At 49.5% G+C, this 26,554-nt stretch overlaps 1 protein-coding gene across 7 annotated transcripts in view; it reads left to right on the forward strand.

Annotated features, from left to right (window-relative positions):
- Positions 1 to 79: 79 nt before the first annotated feature.
- The window catches only part of LIN54 (lin-54 DREAM MuvB core complex component), a 41,182-nt gene continuing 14,707 nt past the window's right edge, over positions 80 to 26,554 (forward strand). Inside the window, exons 1-5 of one of the 7 annotated variants that reach the window (XM_064149608.1) lie at positions 80 to 290; positions 9,589 to 9,676; positions 11,876 to 12,612; positions 20,975 to 21,095; positions 24,675 to 24,820. In XM_064149608.1, coding sequence (XP_064005678.1) covers positions 11,911 to 12,612; positions 20,975 to 21,095; positions 24,675 to 24,820 — 969 coding nt within the window. In that variant the 5' untranslated portion in view covers positions 80 to 290; positions 9,589 to 9,676; positions 11,876 to 11,910. Of the gene's footprint in view, positions 291 to 579; positions 605 to 836; positions 938 to 1,102; positions 1,344 to 9,588; positions 9,677 to 11,875; positions 12,613 to 20,974; positions 21,096 to 24,674; positions 24,821 to 26,554 lie in introns of those variants that run through there. The other 6 variants (XM_064149609.1, XM_064149606.1, XM_064149610.1 and 3 more) reach the window with 6 other exon arrangements.

Consider the following 26,554-nt stretch of genomic DNA (forward strand, 5'->3'; position numbering starts at 1 on the left):
CCCGGAAGCCGGCGGCCTGTCGCGGGGCGGGCCCGGAAGCGCGGGGCGGGGCGGGCGCGGCGGCGGTTGCCAGGGCGGCGCGGCGCAGTATTATGGGATGCGGCGGGGAATGGCGCGGGGCGCGTGATTTTGAACAAACACGGCGGCTCCGTCGCTGCCGCTGCCGGGAGCCGGAGCGCGGCGGAGGGAAGCGGCGGTGGGGCCAGGCGCGGAGGACGTGAGGGGGAGACGGCGGCAGGGAGAGGTATTGGTGGCGGAGAAAGAGGAGGACGGAGAAGACTGCCCGCCCGGTGAGTGCGAGGGGCGGGAGAGCGACGGCGGCAGGATGAAGAAGGGAAATGCGGGCACGGTCCTGCTGGCAGGGAGGGAGCGGCGCATCCCGGGAGGAAGCGGCTGAGTGTTGACAGCTGCCTCCCGCCGGGAAGGCGCAGGCCTGACCCCGCTGAGCGCGCTCTCCGCGGCGGAGTGAGCTACTGGGCGGCCCCGCCGACCTCCCCGGGCAGCCGTCCCGGTTGTTCCTGCGCCGCGGGAGATGCCCGCTCGGCGCGTCTCCTCGCTGCTTGCTGACATCAGCGGCGCCCAAAGGCGGCAGCGCGGCGATGAGGTCGGAATAGACCAGGGGAGCCGTAGGAGGCCGGCGGCGAGGCTTTCTCCGCGGCTCGGGGGTCGGTGCGGGACCCGCCGCCGCCCAGTTCCCTGCCGGTCCGGAAGCAGTTCGGGTTTGGCGGCAGGGCAGCTAGGGGAAGAGGGGGGAGCCGAGCGGGCGGCGGCGGGGCGGGGCGGGGCGGCCGGGCGGCGCAGCGGGGGCAGGTGCGGCGGGGGCGGGCCGCGGGGGACGGTGGTGACGGGGTGAAAATGGCGGATCTTTCGAAATACGGCGGCGGCTGCTGGCGGAGCCTGGCGGCTCCCGGCCGCCCCCGCGCCGCCCACCGCTGAGGTGAGGCCCCGGGGGGTGCGTGAGGCAAGCGGGGGCGGGCGGGGGGCGGCCGTTGCCGGCGTCGCGCAGTGCCGGCGGCCGCGGCTCGCGTCGTTGGGCCCGGGACCGGTGGGGCCCGGCTGCCTTGGCCCGCGGGACACCACGTCAGGCGATGCGGAGTCCTCGGGGGCGGGCGGTCCCGGACTGGCGGCCGTGGCGGCGGCGGGACGCGATGGTAGCTCAGCTGGCTTAGGCCCGGGAACGCGCTGCTCGCCAAACTTGCCGGCTCGTGGACCGGGCCGCCCCTGGAGGATCTGTCGGCACCGCGCCGGGCTCGGCCGCGGGTGAAGACGTCCCCGCCTTTGTCTGCGGGGGATGCTGTCCTGCGGGGAGGGCCCGGTGCGAACGGCGGGAGGTGCTCAGCCCGGTGCGAGGCCGTACGAGTGCCTGCAGCCTGCGCGGCCCAGCGCGGCCCCGAGGTCGTGGAGGGGGGGGGGGGGGTTTGGTCTTTGGGGATAGTCCCAGCTTCTCTTCTCATGGCTTCTGCTCGAGATGAGGTATCGTCGTGGTCAGAATGCCTTAGCAGTTGTTCGTGGCCTCGGCTTGGGAGCGCATCGCCTACTAATTATGTAACGGCGTTTGGTGTGGAGCTTTTGGGTTCTGGGAAGCGCTGAGAGCAGCGCTCAGAGCCTGTGAAATGGTCTGCTGGAACGGGCTCGGAGCAGGAGGAAAGCCCGCAGACCTCGGAGCGAGAGAGAACAGACATTTAAGCAGCCTTTTGTTAGGGTCAGCCTTCTGAACAATTGTGTGAAAGCCATGAGCTGCTGTAGAAAGTGTTGAGTACGGACAAAGAATCCCAAATACTCTTTGCAGTGTTGATATAAAGCTGACACGGACAGGTAATGCCTTGTGTGTGTGTTTAGCTTGTTTGTAGTAGCCTCAAGTTGCACCAGGGAAGGTTTAGCTTGGATATTAGAAGAAACTTTCACTGAAGGGGTTCTCAAAGACTGGCAACCAGGGAGGTGGTTGAATATCCCTTTCACTGGAGGGGTTCTCAGACTGGCAACCAGGGAGGTGGTTGAATATCCCTTTCACTGAAGGGGTTCTCAGACTGGAAACCAGGGAGGTGGTTGAATATCCCTTTCACTGGAGGGGTTCTCATAGACTGGAAACCAGGGAGGTGGTTGAATATCCCTTTCACTGGAGGGGTTCTCAGACTGGCAACCAGGGAGGTGGTTGAATATCCCTTTCACTGGAGGGGTTCTCAGACTGGCAACCAGGGAGGTGGTTGAATATCCCTTTCACTGGAGGGGTTCTCAGGCTGGAAACCAGGGAGGTGGTTGAATATCCCTTTCACTGGAGGGGTTCTCAAAGACTGGCAACCAGGGAGGTGGTTGAATATCCCTTTCACTGAAGGGGTTCTCAGACTGGCAACTAGGGAGGTGGTTGAATATCCCTTTCACTGGAGGGGTTCTCAAAGACTGGAAACCAGGGAGGTGGTTGAATATCCCTTTCACTGAAGGGGTTCTCATAGACTGGAAACCAGGGAGGTGGTTGAATATCCCTTTCACTGAAGGGGTTCTCATAGACTGGCAACCAGGGAGGTGGTTGAATATCCCTTTCACTGAAGGGGTTCTCAAAGACTGGAAACCAGGGAGGTGGTTGAATATCCCTTTCACTGGAGGGGTTCTCAAAGACTGGAAGCCAGGGAGGTGGTTGAATATCCCTTTCACTGGAGGGGTTCTCAGGCTGGAAACCAGGGAGGTGGTTGAATATCCCTTTCACTGAAGGGGTTCTCAGGCTGGAAACCAGGGAGGTGGTTGAATATCCCTTTCACTGAAGGGGTTCTCAAAGACTGGAAGCCAGGGAGGTGGCTGAAAACCCCTCCCAAAGAGACAACAATGTGGTGTTGAGGGATGTGGGTTAGCACCAACCTTGGTAGACAATAGTTAATGGCTGGATTCAGTCATCTTAAGGGTCTTTTCCAAGCAAAACAATTCTACCTTTCTGTGTATTTTGGCTTGCTGGAGGCACTAAGAATAGTGGGTTATCAGCTGAGAATATTTCCTGTGTCAGGGCAGACCTTTTGTAAAATAAAATGTACTACAGTTGCCTTTTTTCACTCCCTGGGACGTACAGTTTGTGTCAGCAAGTGATAGGTGTTGGTTATGTACCTTATACAGACTGGTGTCAGCCTACAGAGATGCTACTGCTCCGTAGGCCAAGCAGCCAAAGGCTGGCTTGGAGAGTACAGCACAGCTTCTCTAAGGGGTTAAAAAGGTGCTGCATGCCTCTTGTAATGCTGTCCCTTTCAAAAGCTTGTTGTACATTGTTGATACATAATCTGAGCAATCTGTTCTCAGTCGGCTTGCTTACACACTCCTGTGTTGTCTGAGCTAGTGGGAAACTAAATGCTCTGAAGGGAGTCAGCCAGAAGTCTTAAAAAGCTATAACAGGTTTCAGGTTGAGTATCTGCTAAGCACAGGTACATTTGAAGCGTGGTGATGAAGAGATCTCCTGTATTTGGGATACTTGTTATCTTAGGTTTTCAAAAAGCAATCAAAACCCCTCAGATTCCTTTCCCTTACTGTTGTTTGGAAAAGTATTTCGTGGGGGGAAAGAAGTTAAGGTAGATTGGGGATGTATATTTCGATTGCTACTTCAACAGCAGGCTGATTTCCTACCTGCCAGTTAGGCTGCTTGTGCTTGCATTCCCTTTCTGTGCTACAGAGCTTGTGTTTTGTTACTTCACATGCTGTTAAAAGCACATCTTGCTGTCCTGTAGAGTTGCTGTGCTGCAGTGGTGGGATCTGGAATCAGTACTTAGGAGACAAACTCATGGTTCTTTGATTCTATTTTTGTTTTGGTTTTATTCTGAGCGGCAGGACTATCCATTAAGTTTCACACTTGATAGAATGGTTGAAAGAGACCTGATAGATTATCTAGTTCTAACTGCTCTACAATGTGAAGAGGCACCTTCCACTAGAGAAGGTGCCTCAAGGCCCATCCAACCTAACCTTGAATGCTTCCTGGGAGGGAGCATCCATAACCTCCCTGAGCAACCTGTTCCAGTGTCTCCCCACCCTCACTCTCAAGAATTTCTTTCTCATCTTCACCCTCAATCTCCCCTCTGCCAGCTCAAAGCCATTGGCTCTTGTCCTGCACTCCCAGCCCTTGTCATAAGTCCCTTCCCAGGTCTCCTGTAGCTCCTTCACATATTGGAAGGCTGCTCTAAGGTCTCCCTGGAGCCTTCTCTTCTCCAGGCTGAACAGCCCCAACTCTCTCAGCCTGTCTCCAGAGCTGAGCTCTTGATTGAGGGGTCTGTATTTTCCCAGTCCTTACACTGAGTAGCTTAGTTTCCTCACTTGTTTATCAAACCAGTGAGCAGCACATGGCTTTCAGAGCAGCCTGTGATTAATTTACTCACCTGACAACATTAGAAACCAGAATGAGACTTGGAATAATCCCTTGATCCATGATGGGGGCACAGAGTCATGTGAGAGACTCAGGTTTCTGGTGTGCCAGATCTGGGCGTAGGTTAGTGGCTCCTTAACTCTTCCAGCTTGTGTGTTGTTCCCCTTCCCAAGCTGTATTTCTGCAACTATCTTGCTACTCATGTGAGAGTTATGTCCTTGTTTGATCTCTCCCACATTCATATCTACTCCACATCAATACGTTCTGGCTGTTACTTTCCCTTCCTATGCAGCAGCAGTTTCTGCTACAGACTCAAGAGGAGTATTTCAGAAGCTCCTTTAGAGCGACCTATTAGTCCTGTGGAAAGTTTTTTGGGGTCTTTTGGGTTTTTAGTATCACTTTTATCAGAAAGTGGTGCCAGGCCTACCTGCAAGCTTCATCTGCTTTCTCCTGCCAAACACTGGAGTGAAACAGGAGATGAAACCAGAAAGCTTTCACTTGTTTGCTGATTGTAACTGTAGTTAACATTGCAGTGTCTGGGCAGAGCTTTCCTGATAGCTTTTAGAGTTTTGTACTTTCTTTCAGTGTTTTTTTTCCCCAAGTGTTTCTCTCCCATGGCATTGGGAGAGGCTGTGACTATGCACTGCTATAGTCCCAAAAGTTCTTCTTGCTGCTTGCCTGGTAAGGAAGATTGCTCTTCTCTGGCAGTTTCTTCCCCTTCTCTTGTGCTTTGTAAGCACTCAAGTAGCTACATGTAGACCACAATTAAAGGCTTCTTGTGGAGTAGTTTTCTCCCTTGGTTGAACACCAGCGTCAGCTGTGTTGGCAAAATCAGGACTGTGATAGTCCCCAGTCTGGTTTGGATGGCTTACTGTGGCCCACTGGGGTTGCCTTTTTCTGGGCTGCCCCTTGCAGCAGGAGGAGGAATGTTTGAAGATGATCAGGCAGATGCCAGAGGAGGATGGAAAAGCTTTAGCAGTCGTGCTGGCTTAGCATGCACAGAGGAGTGGAGTGTGAGGGAAGCAGTGTTGCTGCTGGTGTGGTCAGAGCAGCATGGGATGCTGTTTGAGATAAGAGTGCAATAAAGATAGAGCTGGCGTGGTGTTCACAGTGAATCCTAAAATATGGTACAGGGTGCTTGTGCCATTGCTATGTAAGCAGCAGTTGGACAGATAAGAGGTTTCAGCTGTTAGTCTTCCTTTTAAAATGATAATGGGAGCTTAAATTACCCAGAACTTGCCAAGGGAAGAAGAATCTCCTTATAACTATGTGGGCAAGTGACTTGTTTTTTTTCCTCCAGCCTTTCTTAAAGAAAACAAGGTAGCACCTCTAGCAAAACATGGAACTGAAGGCATGAGATTCATCTTGCTTCCCATGGGAAAAAAAAAACAGCACTCCAGAACCTTACCTGTTGGAATCATAGAATCAAGCAGCTTGGAGGAGATCTCCAAGATCATCCAGGCCAACCTAGCACCCAGCCCTAGCCAATTAACTAGACCATGGCACTGAGTGCCCCAGCCAGGCTTTGCTTCAACACCTCCAGGGACAGCGACTCCACCACCTCCCTGGGCAGCCCATTCCAATGCCAATCACTCTCTCTGACATCAACTTCCTCCTAACATCCAGCCTAGACCTCCCCTGGCACAGCTTCAGACTGTGTCCCCTTGTTCTGTTGCTGCTTGCCTGGCAGCAGAGCCCAACCCCACCTGGCTACAGCCTCCCTTCAGGCAGTTGTAGACAGCAATGAGGTCTGCCCTGAGCCTCCTCTTCTGCAGGCTGCACACCCCCAGCTCCCTCAGCCTCTCCTCACAGGGCTGTGCTCCAGGCCCCTCCCCAGCCTTGCTGCCCTTCTCTGAACACCTTTCAGCACTTCAACATCTCTCTTGAATTGAGGAGCCCAGAACTGGACACAGCACTCAAGGTGTGGCCTGAGCAGTGCTGAGTACAAGGGAAGAAGAACCTCCCTTGTCCCTTATTGTGCAGTGGAAAAGTCTCATCTCCATGTCATTGCTTACTGTTACTTTTAACAAGAGCTGCTGCTTTGCTGCTCTGATGTGCTGCACACAGCTGAGTGGTGTCACAGAGGGACACTTGAGAGAGAGCAGAGTATGGGAAGGGAGCAGGATGGGTGAATAATGGCTGCCTTGGTAACTTGTATTTTGAGTTTTGTGCCTTCACTTGTGGTGAAGACCTCCTGTTATTTCCTAAGTAGTGCTTGTGACCAATGAGAAAAGGCTGGATAGTTAAGCCAGTTATATGTTCAGCACTTGATAAGGAGTAAGGTTGGAATGTTTTCCTTGCTCCAATTCAACCTTGGTGTTGTATTTGGTAAATCTAGGACCGTGACCCTCTGGGAAGCATGCAAGCTGCCTCCACATAATTGTCTTCTGCATGGCAAAGAGAATGGAAACTACTTTGTCTGTGTTCCACAGGCATATTTTGTTAGTGTTTGCAGTGATTTGTTTTCACTCCACTCTTATATATGCAAGCATGGTGAGTTTGTAGTCCTACATGGTTAATGTTTCCACTCACCTTTGTGTAATGGTAGCTTTCTTACAGATTCATCTTTCCTGGTTTCATGTCTTTCTTTTTTAAGGCAAACTCTAGCTCAGTAAGCTTAAACAAAAGAGTCTCTGTGGAAAAACTGCAGTGCTGAGTGATTTTTGTACTGCTTTGCTTTACCATGAAACAAACCATTCCGTTTTAGAGACAAAACACTGTGTGCCAGAAAGCAAATGGGGAGTGCAGACAATGGATGGCACTTTTTTTACTCATCACTGAACTGGTAGCAAAATGGAAGAGTGGCAGTGAGAGAACAGCAAGAGCACCTGTGTGTAGTTGTGGGCTTGATTGGATCATGTGCCAGCAGTGTGGAATGAAGCTTGGGTACCTGCATGCTTCTGGGAAAGGTTTTCCAGCTAATGAGAGCAGTTACACTCGGTGTTGAGAGTAACTACCTGCATTTGCTGTCTCCTTGTGCCCTGGATCTTTGTGAATTGTGGCTGCCTGGGACAGTTGGTGTGTGCTTGACAGAAAGGGGTGGGAGAACAGAGGAAACTAGGAGACCTGAATCCCAGACTGGGGCATCTGCAACTAGAGTAAGTTGCTAAGAGCCCAAACCAACCTGACCTGTAATGGTTCCAGAGATTGGGCATCTCCCACCTCTCTGGGCAACCTAGGTCAGGGTACCACCACCCTCAGTGTCAAAAATTCTTCCTTCTCTCCAGTCTGAATCTCCCTCTTCTTGTTTCAAACCATCACCCTTTGTCCTGTCACAATAGGCCCTGCTCAAAAGTCTATCCCCAGCATTCTATAAATCATTTTAGGTCACCAGAATGACTTCCTGGAGTCCCCTTCAGGCTGAACAACCCCAGCACCCTCAGCTAGTCCCCCCAGCAGAGGTACTTCAGACCTAGGATCATGTTTTGTGACTAATCCAGGCAGTTTTGCCTATCACCTTGTTGGGATCTCAGGCAGCTGCAACTTGTCTCCCACTTAGATCAGTTGCTAAAGCAGTAGCTGCAGGTAGGCAAGAAGAAAACCACCAACAGGGCCACAAGGATGATCAGAGGGTTGGAGCAGCTCTCCTATGAGGACAGACTGAAAGAGTTGGGGTCTTCAGTCTGGAGAGGAGGAGGCTCTGGGATGACCTTCTTGTGGCCTTCCAATATCTGAAGGGGGCCTACAAAAAAACTGGGGAGGGACTTTTTAGGCTCTCAGGGAGTGACAGGACTAGGGGGAATGGAGCAAAGATGGAGGTGGGGAGATTCAGAGTGAGGAGGAAGTTGTTGAGCAGGAGAGTGGTGAGAGGCTGGAATGGGTTGCCCAGGGAGGTGGTTGAGGCCCCATGGCTGGAGGTGTTTAAGGCCAGGCTGGATGAGGCTGTGTGCAGCCTGCTCTAGGGTAGGGTGACCCTGGCCATGGCAGGGGGGTTGGCACTGGCTGATCCTTGTGGTCCCTTCCAACCCTGACTGATTCTATGATTCTGAGTCTATTTCAAAGGAAACAAACAAGTAACTTTGCTTTAACTTTTGTAGCAAGCTTGTGTCTGCTCCCTACAGATGCTTTTCTGTGCCCTCTGCTTGTGTTTTGGGGAATTAAGTACCCACTGCAATCAGTGTAGCAAGCTTGATGCATTTGGTTAGAGTGAACTTCATGGGTTGCACCTTCTGCCTGAGCAGCACTGCTGGGATGTAGCTGTAATGCACCACATAACCACTGTGCTGCTGGGCTTGCAAAGCCTCCACACAACTACTGGGTACCAATTCTGTTGTGCTGAACCCTTGCTCATCAATGCAGTGCTGAAATGCACTCTTGCTGATGTGGCTGGCAGTAAGCCCTGTCTTAAAAGGTGCCCAATATGATAACACATGTTAAGAGTCTGGAGGAGCTTGATATCAAGTCTCTGATGGTGGTTTTCATGCTCCTTGTTTTTTAAGAGTGTTTCCAGTGTGGTATCTCTATGTTCTCTCAGTTCTTCAGTAGCCCCACATTCAAGAGGTGTCTAGGATTGGAACAGTAAAACCTTTAGCCCAGGCTACATTCCAAAGCCTGTGTTTCTTGGACCTAGTATTAGGTAGCCTTCATAGTTGTTTAGTTGGGGTTTTTTCATTCAATTCAAAATGGGTTGGGTTAGAAGGGACCTCCAAAGGTCATTCAGTCCAACTCCCCTGCAGTCAGCAGAGACATCCTCCACTAGATCAGGTTGCTCAGAGCCTTATGCAACCTGACCTTGAATATCTTCAGGGATGGGGCTTCAACCACCTCCCTGGACAGCCTGTTGCAGTGTTCAGCGATCTCGTGGTGCAGAACTCACATTCAATCTCAATCTGCTCTTTCCTAATTTCATACCATTGCCCTTTATCCTATGGCTGTAGGCTTTTGGAAGCAGTCTCCCTCCACTATATTCTCTCCAAGCTATATTCATTTTAATTTCAAATTCTTAGTGCTTTAATTTTGGCCTCCTAAACACAACAGAGAACAGAACAATTTGAAGTGATTTTAGGAGTTACTTTGGTCTCACCACAAAGTTTGCACTGAACATAAGGACAGAAGAGCTTCCTTAAATGTAAAGGTATCTACAAACCCAAATATTGGGCTGTTCCTGGCAGTGAACAGTTTCAGAATGGTTAGTGGTAATAAGCACACTTGTGCAGTTCTGGTTTGCAGCTTTTGTGCTGTTTTATGTTGTAAAAATGATTAAACCAAGGAAGGGTGAAAGGAAATGTTTTGATTTCTGGTTTCTATTTTACTTTTAGCTTGCATGAAACTCTGCTTGGAAGGAGGAGGCTTACAAGAAGGCTGCAGAGGGACTGTTTCCAAAGGCCTGCAGTGACAGGACAAGGGGTAATGGTTTGAAATAAGAGCAGAGCAGATTGAGGTTGGATGTGAGGAACAAGCTGTGCACCATGAGGGTGCTGAACACTGCAACAAGTTGCCCAGGGAGGTGGTTGAGGCCCCATCCCTGGAAATACTCAAGGTCAGGCTGAATAGAACTCTGAGCCACCTGATCTAGTTAAAGATGCCCCTTCTAACTGCAGGGCAGATTGGACTGGATGTCCTCTGGAGGTCCCTTCCAACCCAGACTGTTCTACAATTGTGAGAGTGTCTCCAGTCACAGAAAGCAAACCAAACTGCTTTGAATGTGCCCTGCTACACTGAATGTTATTTCCAGCTCTTTGCTGTAACTAAGGTGTGTGCTGAGCAAGACTTTAACCTTACCCTTTATCAGTGACCTTAAACACCCTTTCAGAAGGAGGAAGGAGGATACACAGATGTGTGTGGAATCTCTCCGAGGTCAGCAGCCTGCATTTGTTGGTAGTGAGAGTGTAAACAGCTATCCTAATCATTTCTGTTTCTGTCTTCTTTAGCCTGAACATGCTCATCATTGGGAAAACAGTAAAAATCCATCCTGGTCCAGTGGAATGTGTCCCTTACCATGGCAGGGAGGTTGGAACTAGATGATAGGTTGGACTGAATGATCTTGGAAGTCTCTTCCAACCTGGTTGATTCTATGTTTGTATCTTTAAGGTCCCTTCCCACCCAAACCGTTCTGTGAGTCTTCTTTCACAGGCAGCATCTGCTTAGTGGTAATGCCTCAGCTCTTCAGTGCACCCTGGAGTTTCTTTAGTACCAGTGAGGATTAGACCCTGGAAGGGCACTAAGTAATCTTTGAGAAGCAGATTTATCCCCAGCTTGCAGATCCCGGTCCATCTTCACAGCAACGAGGAAGTCTTAGGTTTTTGGCTTGATGTGAGCCACAAATAGAAGTGCTGAGGCTGTTGTCTGATAGCTATGACATAGATATGCAAATCTAAACTGTAGATATGGCTTGCTGCAGGTTAATGCTGGTAAAATGGTGTGGTTCTGCTCCCTGGGCATTTAACTAGCATGTGAGAGCTGGGTAACAGCTGTGAGCCATGCTTGGAAAGTCATTTGACCTTTAAGTGGTTTAGTTTTCTAGATACTGATGATTCTGTGCAACTGCTTGGAGCTTTGCTGAGTGTTTCAGTAGTACTGCTCAGTACCTCTCAGTGGCTAAAATGTTCTGCCTTCCTAATCTTGTCTTATAATTGATGGTACTTTGGGGCAATGTAGTGTTTCCTTGAGGTGATGAGGGAGTTGTCCTGTCTGGAGTTTAGGTATCTGAGTGGTTTTAAGCTCTGATTTTCTGTCAAGCAATGCACTCAAGGTGCTGTAATTCTACCACTTGCAATTTGTATGACCTGCTGCTTCCAACAAGAACTTTGGTGTGGTGCTGGTTTTGTTTGTATGACATCCTGCTTCCATCAAACTTCTTCTTCACACTTTCCTATTTTCCTTTAGACTTCTGTTTTGTCTGGATGACTCTCTCTGTCTGGTGGGGATTTTCTTTTCCTCACTGCTGGCATGCCTGAGAAAAGCCATTAGCATCTCCTGGCTTTTGCAAGCAGTATAGTTCTTGTGTTCTACTTCTGTAAGCTTGAATGTCTGTGAGCAAGGTGCCCATGTCTGGGGGAGGGAGCAGCACCTCTCTGAGTGCCATCTTGTCAAGAGTGGGCTGGGAGTCCACAGCAAGGCAGTGCCTGGATTTGCCAGACATGGCTGGTGCTGAAGAGATTTGATATGAATCCCTCCTGGGGGTCAGTTCCATACAATGTGCTCTGTGTTGGTGACAATTGTTCATTGTGTCTCTCCAGTGCATCCACACTGCCTTCTGTCTGAAAAACTGCTACTGCTGTATTTACTTTTTGGGTGAGGTGACTTGAAGCTGGAAGAGGGGAGATCAAAACTGGAGATTAGGAAGAAATTCTTGAGAGTGAGGGTGGGGAGACGCTGGCACAGGTTGCCCAAGGAGACGATGGCTGTCCCCTGCCTTGTGGTGTTGAAGGCCAGGTTGGATGAGACCTTGAGCAAGCTGGGCTAGTGGGAGGTGTCACTACCCATGGCAGAAGGGTTGAAACTGGATCTTCTTTCAGGTCCCTTCCAACCCAGTGCATTCTATGACTCTCACACAGGTTTGCCACTGCTTTCTGGAAGCCAATAATTTCTTTAATGTTCTTGCAGTACCTGCCCCAGTCATTGCTGCCACAGCTGCTGCCATGGAGGTGGTTTCAGCAGAAGTCAACAGCTTGCTCCCTGAGGAAATCATGGACACAGGTATAGCTCTGGTGGAGGATGACAGCATCGAGGCGGTCATCGTGGCATCACCCATGCCAGACTCCATGCCCATGGAAACAGAACTGGAAGAAATGGTGGAGATGAGCTCCACCAGCGACTCCTCTGCTGCAACCACAGTCACGGTCAAGGCCGAGGAGGTGACGGTCAAGACTGAGCCAGCCGCTGCACCCGACGTGGCCGTCAGCACCGCGGCCCCGAAAGCTGACGTGACCGCGGTGGTGAAGTCTGCCTTCCCAGGTGGCCTCCATAAACTCGGTGCTCAGACTCCTGTCACTATCTCAGCCAACCAAATCATTCTGAACAAGGGCACCGCCGACATCAAAATAGGCAACCAGAGCATTAAACCGGACGGGCAGAAGCTGATTGTAACGACCCTGGGCAAGACTGGCCAGCCTATTGTTCTGGCACTGCCCCACAGCCAGCTCCCACCGGCGCAGAAGGCCACGGCCCAGGCCCCCAGTGGAGACTCCAAGGTCCCAGGCCAGCACATCAAAGTGGTCCTGGGGGGGCGGTCAGAGGCCAAGCCTGTCGTTGGTGTCCCGGCTTTGACTCAGGGAAGCCAGCTGGTGAACGCCGCGGCCCAGCCTTCCGTGCTGCAGACCCAGCAGATGAAAACAGTGCAGGTAACCTGAGTTGTGCTGGTGAAGCAGCTTAGAAACAGGGGTGGTTGTTGCAGCTGGTGTCCACTTCACTGACTGACACATGGTTGCTCTTGGGCTCTGCATGAATTCCTTGTGTTGAGGAGCGCAGTGTTGCTCTTAGCCTGTGCTTTCAGCTCTGCATGCCTGTGCTGTTTGATGCCCTTTACCTCTAGCTACTGCCTAGAAACTTAGGCTTTGCCTCAGAGGAAGTGGCCTATTAAAATTCACTAAATTGAAGAGAATTTCCCCAGTCCTTTCATTTTCCAGAAACCAATTCTGTGTGCTCTCAGGAAGCCTGAAGTGAACTCTCTCTGCCTGTTGTTCTCTATTCAGTGTATGCTGCTTTAGTCCCCTTGCTTCTGTCTGTTACACTTCATTTGTTGAAATAAACTCGCTGAAAAAGACCTTCCAGCATCTGAAAAAGAACAGAAAGGTAGAGCTTGTCTGCTTCAGGTCTGGTTAAGCTTGTTAATAGATAGTGATTAAACTGGGTGCTACCAATAAGCTGGGCACTTAAAAGTGTTGCTCCCCATCTCTGCAATGGATCTTGAGATACCTGAAACCACACAAATCTGCTGGGGTCTGAAATGGTGTTGAAAGGCCTTGGGTTATGACCTAAAGGGTCTGTTTTTTATCTGGTGTATGGCAGAAGTAAATGTGAGTGAGGTTTGGTTTTTCTATTTGGCAGTGAGGCAGAAATAAGACCTCATGAAAGGGAAGGAAAAGTAGAACTCGATGCAGGTTATGATGGAAGTAAAATGTTTTACAGCCTAAATGAAATGAGAAATTAAAGTCTCTTATTAAAAAAACCTAATTTGCTGCACGTAAAAAAGGAACTTTTAAGTCTGTCATTAACTGAATGGCAAATCCCTGACTCCTGGTTCAAGGCAAGCAAGTAGGAGCAACTCTCAAGATGGTTTTGGAGTTGCAGGTGATCCCTGCACCAATTTCTGCTTTCTCCTTTTCTTGTTTCTACATCATACCTGTGGAAAAGATGTTTAGTAATGGCTATGAGAAACACAGCAATCCTCCTGAGTGACTTCTACTGCTGGACCTTGCTCATTACTAAAGGTTGTCATTAGAGTTGTCAGAAAAGCCTCTGCTCTTGACTCAGCACAGGAACACTTAAGAGTGGTCACTGCCTCTTAACTTGGCTTCAGATAGTCACTGCCAAGTGACAGGTACAGGAAACTAAAGGGAATGACTTCACTGTCACTGGCTTTTGCTTCCATGAGCCTACCTGTGCCATCAGTGACTGAAATGTGGTGACAGCAATTGTCCTCTGCTTTTTGGCATTAGGAACCCTACAGGTCCCTTAGGAGAAGCTGTTACAAATGGTCTTTGCTACTTAATTGCAGTTGGAGGCAATTGTTCTGTTGTGGTCTCTTTGTTTGAACCTTTGCTTCCATTTGCAAAGCAGATGGAATTGTTAACACCTGGCATGGTCACTGTTAATAGCTGACATGTAATGGTGTGGGTTGGAAGGGGCCTTAAAGACCATCTAGTGCCCCCCCTTAGCCTGCATGGGAAGGAAGGGACACCTTCCACTAGAACAGGTTATTCAAGGCCTTATGCAACCTGGCTTTGGAATGCTTTCACTCCATGACTCTTCTGGGCAACCTGTTCCAGTGCCTTACCACCCTCATGGGGAAGAATTTCAGTCTTATGCCTCATCTGAATCTAGCTTCTGCCAGTTTGAAGCCATTTGCCCTTGATCTGTTACTCTAGGCCTTTGTGAAAAGTCCCTTCCCAGCTTTCTCTTAGGCCATCTTCAGGTACTGAAAAGCTGTTGTAGAGTCTCCATGGAGCCTTCCCTTCCCCAGGCTGAATAGCCCCAACTCTCAGCCTGTCCCATAGGGAGGTGCTCCTGCCCCTTGATAATCTTCATGGCTTCTGCTAGACCTGCTCAAGTAGGTCTGTGTCTTTCATTATGCTGAAGGCCTCAGAGCTCAACTCAGGACTCTAGTTGGGGTCTTAGCAGAACAGAGGGACAGAATCTCACCCTTGACCTGCTGCCCACACTGCTGGGGATGCAGCCTAGAATGCTTTTGGCTGTCTGGACTGTGATGGCACATTGCTACCTCATACTCAGTTTTCCATCCACCAGTGCCTCATAGTCCTCCTCAGGGCTGCTCTCGAGCCATATTCCACCCAGCCTGGATTTATTCTTGGGATTGCCCTGAAGCAAATGCAGGACCTTGCAGTTGGCTTCATTGAATTTCATGAGTTGGGCATGGACCTACTTCCTGAACCTGTCCAGTTTCCTCTGGATGGATGCCTTCCCTCCAGCATGTCAGTCACACCACACAGCTTGGTGTCACTGGCAAACATGCTGAGAGTGCCTCTGTCCTGCTGTCCACGTTGCTGCCAAAGATCTTAAACAGCACTTTTTAACAGTTAAACAGGTCCCATTACTGACCCCTGTGGAACACCACTCATCATTGGTCTCCTCTTGGATATCAAGCTGCTGATCGTGTCCCTGCCCATGACAGGCTGGAATCAGATGATCTGTAAAGTCTCTTCCAGCCTAAAGCAGTCAGCTTTGTGAATCTGCTGTGCAAGGCAGCACAGCAGCTCCACTGGGTGCTGAAAAGTTAATTGATAAAAGAGTAGACAACAAAGAGCACTCTACAGTTCTCCTTGCATCTTGCCTATTGTACAGGCTTCACAGGTCATTAGAGAAACTCATTTGGCCTTGCTCTGATCTCACTGTGACATCTCAAACCTCAGCTCTTGAGAAGAGGCACAACTGAGGGAGTTGAGCACAGTGGTCCTTGGAATATGCTCCCTCTCTGGTTACAAGTTTAGAGCTATGAGGCTAGGAGATGTAAATCACAATGTCAGGGGCTGGAAGGCACCTTCAAAGCTCATCCAGTCCAACCCCCCTGCCAGAGCAGGATCTCCTATACCAGATCACACAGAAACCAGGCAGGTCTTGAATATCTCCAGAGAGGAGACTCCACAACCCCCCTGGGTTGCCTGTTCCAGTGCTGTCACCCTCACAGGGAAAAAAATTCCTCATGTTTACATGAGACTTCCTATGCCTCAGCTGCCACCCATTGCCCCTTGTCCTGTCATCAGGCATTACCCAGCAGAGCCTGGCTCCAGCCTCCTGGCATATATTTATAACCATTGATGAGGTCACCTCTCAGTCTCTTCTAAGCTAAAGAGCCCCACCTCCCTCAGCCTCTTCTTGTAAGAGAGCTGTTCCATTCCCTTACTCCTCTTTGTGGCTCTGCACTGGACTCTCTCAAGCAGTTCTATGTCTCTGTTGAATTGAGGGGCCCAGAACTGGACACAGTTCTCCAGATGTGGCCTCAGCAGGGCAGAGGGGCAGGAGAACCTCTCTCAACCTACTAACCACAGCCCTTCTAATACACCCCAGAGTGGCATTGGCTCTCCTGGCCACAAGAGCACGTTGCTGGTTCATGCTCAACCCCCCATTATCTAGGACCTTCAGGTCCTTTTCCCCTTCACTGTCTTCCAACAGGTCAGTCCCCAAACTATACTGATCCCTGGGTTTGTTCCTTCCCAGGTGCCAGACTCTACCCTTGCCCTTGCTGAATTTCATTAAATTTATTCCTGCCCCACTCTCAGCCTGTCCCAGTTTCACTGAATGGCAGCACACCTCTGGTGTGGCAGCCACTCCACTCAGCCTGGTGCCATCAGCAAAGCTGCTGACAGTGCACTCTGTGCCCTCATCCAGGTTACTGATGAATATATTGAACAGAACTGGTCCTGGTACTGACCCCTCTGGGACCCTACTAGTTACAGGCCTCCAGCTAGACTCCATCCCACTGACCACAATTCTCTGATTTCTTTCCTTCAACCAGTTCTCAGTCCACCTCACTACCTGATCATCCAGACCACACTGTCTCAGCTTAGCCAGAAGGATGCTGTGGGAGTCAGTGTCAAATGCTTTACTGAAATCAAGATGAACCACATCCACTGCTCTGCCATCATCAATCCACCTGGTTATGGCCTCATCAAAGGCTGTCAGGTTGGTTAAACATGAATGACCCTTGGTAAAACCACCTTGACTGCTCCTAATGACCCCACTGGCCTTGATATGCCTAAGCACAGCACGGAGGATAAGTTGCTCCATGACCTTTCCTGGGCTGGCAGTGAGGCTGACAGGTCTATAGTTGCCTGGGTCCTCTTCCTTATCCTTTTTGCAGACTGCAGTGATGTTTGCCCTCCTCCAGTCCCCAGGCACCTCTCCTGTCCCCCATGACTTACTGAAGATGGTGGAGAGTGGTCTGGCAATGACCTATGCCAGCTCTCTCAGCACCCATGAGTGATGCCATTGGGACCCAGGGACTTGTGGAAGTCCACATTACTCAACTGTTCCTTAACCCATGCCAACTCCCTTGGCATGCTTTCTTCTGGTGCCTCAGGTGTCAGGGGCTCCTGAGGACAGTCTCCAGCAGTATAGACAAGGTGCTCAGTAACTCTGCCTTCTTTGTGCCCTCTGTCACCAAGGCACCCACCTCATTCAGCAGAGGGCCTACATTGCCTCTAACATTAGTTTTTCCTGCAATGGATTTGAAGAAGCCCTTTTTGTTCTCCTTGACCTCCCTTGCAAGGCTGAATTCCCCTGAGACCTTAGCCTTCCTAGTTGCTTCCCTACATCCTCTGACAACAGTCCTGTACTCCTCCCAGGTGGCCAGCTCCTCCTTCCATGATCTGTACACCCTTTTCTTCCACTTAAGTTTGTTTAGCAGTTCCTTATTTCACCATGCAGGTCTCCTGGCTCCCTTTCTTGATTTCCCACTTGCTGAGATGCACTGATCTTGAGCTTGGAAGAAGAGGCCCTTAAATGTTAACCAACTATCATGAACCTCTCTACATTCTAGTACCCTGTCCCATGAGGTTTCACCCAGCAATTGCTTGAAAAGGCCAAAATTTGCTCTCCTGAAACCCAGAGCTGTACTCTTGCTTAGTATTTTGTTTCTACCAGGCAATATCTTGAACTCCATCTCACGATCACTAAGGCCAAGGTTGTTCTCAGCCTTCACTGCTTCAGCCAGACCCTCCTTGGTGGCTAGGATAAGATCCAGCAGTGCTCTCCTCCTAATTGGCTCCTCCACCATGTGCATCAATAAGTTATCATCACTGCACTCTAGAGGAACCTTCTGGGCTGTGGCTGGCTGAGTAACCCTTCCAGCAAGTATATGGGTATTTAAAATCCCCCATGAGAACCAGGGCCTGTGACTGCAAGGCTGCTGTTAGCTGCCTGTACAAGTCCTCATCAGCTTCCTGATCAGGTGGCCTGTAATAGACACTCACAGCTGTATCACCCATGCCAGCCTGTCCCTGAATTCACACCCACAAATGTGATAGGACCTTGGACTTTGTGTACGTCCAGGGTTTTTTTTTTGCTGTCCCTTGGCAGCTTGTCCTGGTTTAGTTGAAAGCACTACCCTGGATGCATGGACAAAACTAGAGGACAAATGGATCTGCTTTCAGCCTGTGGCTGCTGCCTGTGCCCAGGCTTCAAAAGAAGTCTGCTGCTGTCCTGCTTCAGTCCAAGTGTGTTAAGCAGGAGCTTGACCTTGCAGATGACTGAAGGCAGATGTCCAGAGCTGTCAGCATTGCTGTCACGGGGCTAGTCTAACTTGAACTTGCCTTCATGTGGTGTCTGGCTGTGGCAGGGGCACGACAGCTGCTCTGCCATCTTTGCAGCTTCATCTCCTCGTGGAAAAGTGCCCTCATGCGCTGCCTAACCTCAGAGCAGGCTCCCCTTCCTAGCTCAGCTTTTCCATCTTCTCAGCAGCAGGCTCTCCTCTTCCTGCAGGCCTTACCTGTCCATGTTATGCCAAGTAGAAATTCTGTGGGCTTGGCTACAGAGGGCACTTGGGGAGTGGCTTTACAGTGTGGTAGCAGACTGTGGGTGGTGAGTCAGTGTGAGGTCTGTGTGCCTCTGTGCACGGAAGAGTGGGACAGCCCTAGGCACCTGCTAGCTCATCTTGTTTGGAGGAGGCTGTGTGGGAGCTCACACACTCATCTTCTTCATAAAGCAACTTGCAGGTCAATCTCTTGCCTTCTGTGGGGGAAGGTTGGTGTGTGCTTCTAAAGATCATTTTCTTGGGTCCCAGCTTGTTACCCCAGGAAATACTTTGGCAGTCTGGTTCCTAGTAACTCATAGGGAGCATGCTTGGCTTAGGCAGAGGGCTGACCTTCAGTTGCTTGTGATTCCTGCGGGCAATGGCTGAGGGCTCCAGAGAGCTTACTCTTGCTGAAGCATCACAGGGGGCACTCTGTCACCTCAGTTATTTCCTCTGGTCCCCCCAGAGGTAGCAAACTTCCCATCCGTGCCTAGAAGGCTTTCACAGGTGGCTGAAGTTATCAGCTCCTCAGCAAGAGCCTTAGTGCAAAGCTCACTTGGTAGCAAGTAAGGGCAGAAGTATGCTGGAGGACCAAGAGCTGTTCATCACCCATAGCCCACGTTTGCCATGTTTCCTAAACCCTGAGGGGGATTCACTCATTTCTTCAACTCTCTTTGTAAGCAAACAGTTGACCCAAAAAGCAAGAAGGAGCTTATAAGGACATCGCAGATGGGACTTGTGGTGAGCAGCTTTTGTGGGAGGATTTTGACCTTGTTTCTGCAGCACTTGATGTTAGCAGGTAGCTAGTGATCTGCAGGTGATCATGGGAGTCATGGAAGCACACTTATTGAGTGTTACTGGGAAACAACTGCAGCTGCCCAGAGCTGGCAGGGCCTGAGGGGTGCTAATTGCCTCTTCTGAGCCAGACTTTGCCCTCGCTTCAAACAGTGAAAGCAACAGCAACTGAGTTCCAGCAATACCTTATGGCAAGGTAAGGTTAACTTCAGCAGAGCAAATCACAAATCCATCAGGTGAAAGCTGAGAAATTGATCAGGAATTAAAATACACCCCGAAATGTACTGATAAAATGTACTGATAAAATACCTGCTCATCTGTCACCTGTGCATGTGTGCCAAGAGAGCCAAATCCTTCCAATGCTCAAGTGGCTGTGACTTGGATTTGTCAACTAGGCTGGGAATAAAGCTTCCTTCTTCAGACATCTTGTGTTTCTAGCCTTTGCTTAGTGTATCTCCAGAAAGACCAGAATTGTTTTCTTCTCTGTTTCATTTTAAGCCTTTCCCATCCTGTGCCACCTATAAAGCATCTCATGTAGCCTGAACGCAGCTTATTTGGGCAAGTGACATTCACCTGGCAGTGGTCTGAGGTGGAGTTTTTGTAGATCCATAGGATGGGTTGGAAGGGACCTCCAAGATCAGCCAGTTCCAGCCCCCTGCCATGGGCAGGGACACCTCCCACCAGCCCAGCTTGCTCAAGGCCTCACCTAACTTGGCCTTGAACACCTTCGAGGAGGGAGCATCCACCGCCTCCCTGGACAACCTGTGCCAGTGTCTCCCTGCCCTCGTGAGCAAGAATTTCTTCCTCATCTCCCCTCTCCCATCTCAAGGCCACTGGCCCTCATTCTGTCACTCCCAGCCCTTGTCAAAAGTCCCTCCCCAGCTCCCCTGTAGCCTCTTCAGGTACTGAAAGGCTGCTCTAAGGTCTCCTGGAGCCTTCTCCAGGATGAATAGCCTCAACTCTGGCAACCTGTCCCTGCAGAGGAAGTTCTCCAGCCCTCTGATCATCTTCTTGGCCTACTCTGGACCTTCCCCAGCAGTTTGATGTCTTTCTTTTGCTGAGGACACCAGAACTGGATGCAGAGCTTTAGATGTGGTCTCAGGAGAGCAGAGGGGCAGAATCCCCTCCCTGTCCTGATGGTCTTCTCTGATGCTGCCTGGCATCAGAGCTGCTTAGTGTTGCCTCCCTTGTCTGGGCACAGCTCAGGCACACAGAGCTGACATTTGCTTTCCATGGGAGGCTGTCCAGTGCCATACCAGGTGGGATCTCCAACTCCCCTGGCCATGCTGTGACTGTGCTGCTGGCAGCTCCAGAGCCTCACACGTGTCCTTCTCAGGGCAGCTGGGGAATTCATGTTGTGCTACTGACTAATTGGAATGTTTTGGCATTACTTTGCTGTAAAGGAGATGTTTTCAGTCAGCAAATTCTATAAATAGGGCTTTGTGTAGGACAGCCCAAAGTCCAACCCACTCAGTGCCTTCCTCTAAGCACTCACAGCTTGCTCAGGCTGTTGAAAGTAACTGTTAGTGGCGTCTGGTTCTCTGAAATGCAATGGCTGATGTCCTGATCTCTGCAGGGTGAGAAAGAGGGGTGCAGAGTGAGATGAGCAACGATTACATGTGCAAGTATTGCCCTTTTGCATTTCTGATGTTCTTAGCAGTACAATAATTGGGATCCAAAATGCTCAAGTTACTTTAGATCTTTTTTCCTCCATCTTTCAGATCGCAAAGAAGACTCGAACCCCAACTTCTGGCCCAGTGATCACCAAGCTGATCTTTGCAAAACCAATCAATAGCAAAGCTGTGACAGGGCAGACCACTCAAGTGTCACCAGTCATTGCAGGTTGTACTACTTTGACTTGGTTTGCTTTACCATTTTGTAAAGGCTGTTCAAAGAGGTGGTGGTTGTAGGCATGTTGCTGTGTCAATGATTTTGTGGGAGTTCCTCTTGCAAGGACTTCAAGCAACTGCAAAAAAAGAAGGCAGCAGAGAATTTTGTTGGTAGAAGCAAATAAATGTTGTTGTTGGTACCTCTACACTTAGCTCATTTTAGTTACCTTTGTGATTACAGAATTTGATTGTTTTGCTTTTACTCCAAGATAATTTTACTTTCTGGACTTTGTGAAGTGTTTTTTTTCCCCCTCCTTCCCAAAGAGAAAAGTCTTCTTAATGAGCAGAAAGCTTTGCTCAGCCCTTTGCATAAACACCCAGGGGAACAAGGAGACACCTGCTCTGTGTTACTTTTACCTCCTTATAGTTGGACTTCAGTGCAAATAACAGCAAAAGTGTTGGAGTGAAAAGAGAGTAAAGCTATGGTGTTTCTGTTAAGTTGCTCCTCTACTTCAAATAGAATCATGGAGTGGTAGGGGTTGGAAGGGACCTCCAGACAATGAGGCCAATCTCCCTGCTAAATCAGGATCACCCAGGGCAGGTCACACAGGAATACATCCAGGTGAGTTTTGAAAGTCTCTGCAGAATGAGACTCCACAACCTCTCTGGGCAGCCTGCTCCAGTGCTCTGTCACCCTCACCCCAAAGAAGTTTCTCCTCATGTTGTGGTGGAACCTTTTGGGTTCCATTCTGTGCCTGTTGTCCATTGTCCTATTGCTGGGCACCACCAAAATGAGGCTGTCACCTTCATCCTGACCCCCACCCTTCAGCTACCTGTAGACACTGATCAGATCCTCTCTCAGTCTTCTCCTCTCCAAACTAAACAGCCCCAAGGCTCTCAGGTTTTCCTCATAATAAGAGTGAGGTTCCAGTCCCCCAGTCATCCTTGTAGCTTTCTGTTGGACTCTCTCCAGTAGATCCCTGTCTCTTGAGCTGGGGGAGCCCAAAACTGGACATACTATTTCAGGTGTGGTCCCACCAGGGTAGAGTAGAAGCATCATAGAGTAGAAGCACCACAGGAAAGTCTAATAACATAGCTAAAACAATTAATGAAAGGTTTATCTCTTTATTTGTGCCCTTTAGAAAGCAGCAGAATTAGATTAACCTCCCCACCCCAGTAGCTGATTATAGCAATGGGCCTGAAGTGTCCCTTGCTAAATGCATCACTGCATGTTTGCAAGTAAGATCTGATACATGCAAAGGAAGCCAGAATCTTCCTTTAGACCTTTGAAGGATGTCTCTAAGTGCTTTCAGATTGACCACCCCAAGCATGCCTAAAATTCTTTCCACATAACTATCTGATTTTGTTAAGACTTTACAGAACTGGGACTGGAGGTGGTTTTGAACAGGATGCTTCTGTCTCCTGAGTTCAGAACTTCGCTAGGTGCAAGTGAGTGGCACAGAACTGAAGCAATTCTTTCCTTGAGTTGTCAGGTTGCCTGCACCCTGAAGCCAAATATGTGTTTCAGATGCAAGAGGGATTCCCCATTCTACTCCTCAGTTTTTACCCTTTCTCAAACAAACCCAAAACCCAGACAAACCAAAAACATAACCCAAAACCATTTAAAAGTCCCAAATGAGCCACTTGGAGCTGAATCACAGATTCACAGATTGCACTGGGTTGGATGGGACCCTCAAAGCTCATCTTGACCACCCACCCTGCAGTCAGCAGGAACATCTCCAACTATAGCAGGCTGCCCAGGGATGCATGCATTCTGATCTTGAGTGTTTCCAGGGACAGAGCCTCAACCATATCCCTGGACAATCTGTTTCAGTATTTCCCCACTCTCATTATGCAGAACTTCCTCCTGATGTCCAACCTAACTTTGCCTTGACCTAAGTTGAAAGCATAGCCCTCATCCTATCCCCACAGGCCTTTCTGCTCAGTCCCCTCCTCAGTCTGCCTGTAGGCTCCCTTCAGCTACTGAAATGCACTTTTAAGGTCTCCCTGGAGCCTTCATTTCTCCAGGCTGCACAGCCCCAACTCTTTCATCTGGCAGTCCATGAAAAACAATAAGGAAACACAGCAAAAATAGCATAGTTTGAAGTTTGCTGCCTCCAGAAGGAAGGGTCCAAATCCACACTTGCTTACATAATATTTACAAGCAGATGTGTTAAATGCTCAGGGTTTAGCTCACAGTTTTGGAAACTCATGAGTGCCTGTCCCTGAACCTGAGAGAAGCATCACAGGAAGGTGATGATGCTGCTCTGATGGAGAGGGAAATCTTGTCCAACATCTGCCTTTCCTCTTGCCACCCCAACCAGCCAGCATAGCTTGCTGGCTTTGGGAGGCTGGCATCGTTTTGGGGGGAGGGTGTGAGGTTTGTGTTGTGCTTTGGTGTCCATGTTTCTAACTGGACATTGCTGCAAGCTTCGGTGGAAGCTGCACCTTGGAAGGGTTTGTCAGCATGAGCAAGGAGATTCTGCTTAGGAAGCTGATGCCAAGGGGTGCAGAGGGGATGTAGTGAGAAGGTGCCACCAGGGAAAACCAGTCTCAGAGCATTAAACAGTGTGGGTAGTGCAATTCCCTCAGAATGACATTTTTCAGACTGTGTGTGGCTTTAGCAGCTGTTGGCAACTCTCTGCACTGTTCCTTAGGCTGCATGAAAGAGAAGGTTGTGTTGGAGCACACAGGCCTCAGCTGAAAGCAGTTTTCCACATGATGATGCTTCTTCCTTTTTAGTTCCAGCTGACTTTATTGTCACACCACTGGTTTGGGATGGAAGAGTTGTGCCAGTGTGTGGTTGTTTCTTATTTTGATGAATGCAGTCCAAGAGAGTGGATTACAGAGAAGCTGTGACAGAAATGAGTCTGAGCTGATGCACAGTAGAGGAAAGCTCAGTGGTCCAACAGCCTTTAGAAACAAACATAGAAGTGTGTGGGGGGGGAAAACTGATTTCCAGTCTGGGACTTTTGCAGTACTCTTGAGACTGATTTCAGCATTTGGAGCTGCTGGGTGTTTTGCAGATAGTTTGTAGAGTTGCCCCAGCACCCTTACTTTCCTGAGCATCATAATACTGTGAAAACAAAACTGACTACCACCAGAACCCAGAGAAGAAGAAAAACCTTAGAGTTGGGTGTAGACAGACCAAACATCTTGGTCTCAATCACTCTCACATGGTTCATTTCTGATGGCTGAGGTTTTAAAAGGCTCCTCAGTGATGTTCAGTTTCTTTGTCCAGTGGCAGCAGTCCAGGTTGTTCCTGAGAGACTCCACCTGGCTGGGTGTTGGTGCCTGCCCAAGGCAGGTGTGCTGGAGGGCTGCACACCTCAGGGTGCTGTCCTGGTTGAAGGAGTTTTCAGCTGAAGGCCAAGTGTGCATTTGGATGGTTTTAAGCACAAGTAAGCTGTTTGTTTATTTGCAAGGTTGCCAATGATTTTCTTCTTTAAGGTAAAAGAGTGCCCTTTGGCCTTCCTAGCTGGTCAGGCTCTCAGCAGTAGGGATCAGGTGTTCTATGTGCAGAGAAAACTCTGCTTGAGACGTTGATGTGAACAGGGCTAACTTGAGCTGATGGTATCTTCATTGTTTATAGGTAGGGTTCTTTCACAGTCTGCTCCAGGAACACCACCAAAGACAATAACCATCTCTGAGAGCGGAGTCATTGGATCATCACTGAGTACAACAACACAACAGACACCAAATAAAATAGCTATCTCACCACTCAAATCCCCCAATAAGGTAAGGACTTAATTCTGGCTGCAGCCTCCCATCCCTCCCACAGACCCACAGTGGACTTCCTGGAGTTCCCTGTGTCATTGCTGCAAGTTGTTTATGATCTCTCTGCTCCAGAGCCTCCACCACACCTCCTGATGCTCTTCAGCAATGACCCAAGATAGATTTTCTGCAACTGGTTCCCTTTCTGTGGTTTAAATAAACATGCATTTCTGCATTAGCTTCCCATTCCTGCCCTTCCCTCAGCACCCATTCCCAGAGCAGCTGTTCTCAGCCAAGGGCTCAGACCTTTGTGTGCTGTCATGAAACATCACCAGGCTGTTTAAGGGGAGACCTCCATAATGTGAATAGGTCGGGACTTATTAACCATCACCTGCAGCTGCAGAAATAACTTGGTCTTCTCTAAGCACATCTGAAGGCAGTGATATTTGCAGTGGTCCTTGACAAACAATCAGCTGGAGGCTGGCACAGGTGGACAGTAGATCATCAGCCATAGAATGGTCCAGGCTAGAAGGGACCTCCAAAGGTCATCTAGTCCAACCTCCCCCACAGTCAGTAGGGACATCCTCAACTAGACCAGGCTGCTGAGAGTCCTGTTGGGCCTCACCTTGAATACCTCCAGGTATGATATCCATCCTGAGCTGTGTTACAGGTGAGTGTCATGGTGACACTTGTAATCGAGACTTGATACAATTGCATGGGGAAGAGGAATGTTGCTGGAGAAAGGAAAGGCCTGGAGAGGACATAATAATCATTTATGGGATCATAGGATATAGAGAGTCATGGAATGGGTTGAGTTGGAAGTGACCTCCAAAGGTCATCTACTCCAACTCCCTGCAATCAGCAGGGACATCCTCAACTACATCAGGTTGCTCAGAGTCTCGTTGAACTTGACCTTGAGTGGTTCCAGGGATGGGGCCTCAACTACTTCCTTAGCAGTCTGTTGCATTGTTCCAGCACCATCCTGGCAAAGAGCATAAACATCACCTATAGAAACCAGCCTAAGATAAAACAGTGCCTTAGTTGGGCTGTGCTATAGCTACAGAACGTTACAGAAAGGGAGTGCAGGGCTTGTGCTTGAGAAGTGTTAGTGAGGGGAGCAAACTGAAGGAGTGAAAAATAACATCTGGAATCAAAACTAATAGTGAGTGAGGGTGAAAAGACTCCTCAGGGTTCCATCTTGGATTTGCTGTGGAGAAGTCATTCTAAGTATCTTCTGAAAGCAAAAGGTGTTCAAAATTGGGAGTTTGCTTAAAGGACAAACTAACCTTGAAAGGGTTGTGGCTACGTAGAACAGGGTGTTCAGACACTCTGCTCTGCAGCAGTGCTGTCAGAAGCCTCTAGGAATCTGGGAAGTGGATTGGAAAATACAGATGTGTGTTTCTTTCAACTGAATCAGTAGTGTGAAGGGAAAATTTTATCACTGTCTCACAGCTCTTCTTTAAACTTGTTCTTTGTGCTCATCTAGTCATGGTGCCAGCTTAAGGCTAGCATTAGAATCATAGAATCAACCAGGTTGGAAGAGACCTTCAAGATCATCCAGTCCCACCTACCACCCAGCCCTATCCAGTCAACCAGACCATGGCACTAAGTGCCTCATCCAGTCTTCTCTTGAACACCTCCAGAGATGGTGACTCCACCACCTCCCTGGGCAGCCCATTCCAATGCAAATCACTCTCTGGGAAGAACTTCCATCCTGACACTGCTCAGGCTTCAGTGGGCTGCTTTCCTTCGAAACAA

Source organism: Pogoniulus pusillus, chromosome 10 (assembly GCF_015220805.1).
Source record: "Pogoniulus pusillus isolate bPogPus1 chromosome 10, bPogPus1.pri, whole genome shotgun sequence".
Lineage (NCBI taxonomy): Eukaryota > Metazoa > Chordata > Aves > Piciformes > Lybiidae > Pogoniulus > Pogoniulus pusillus.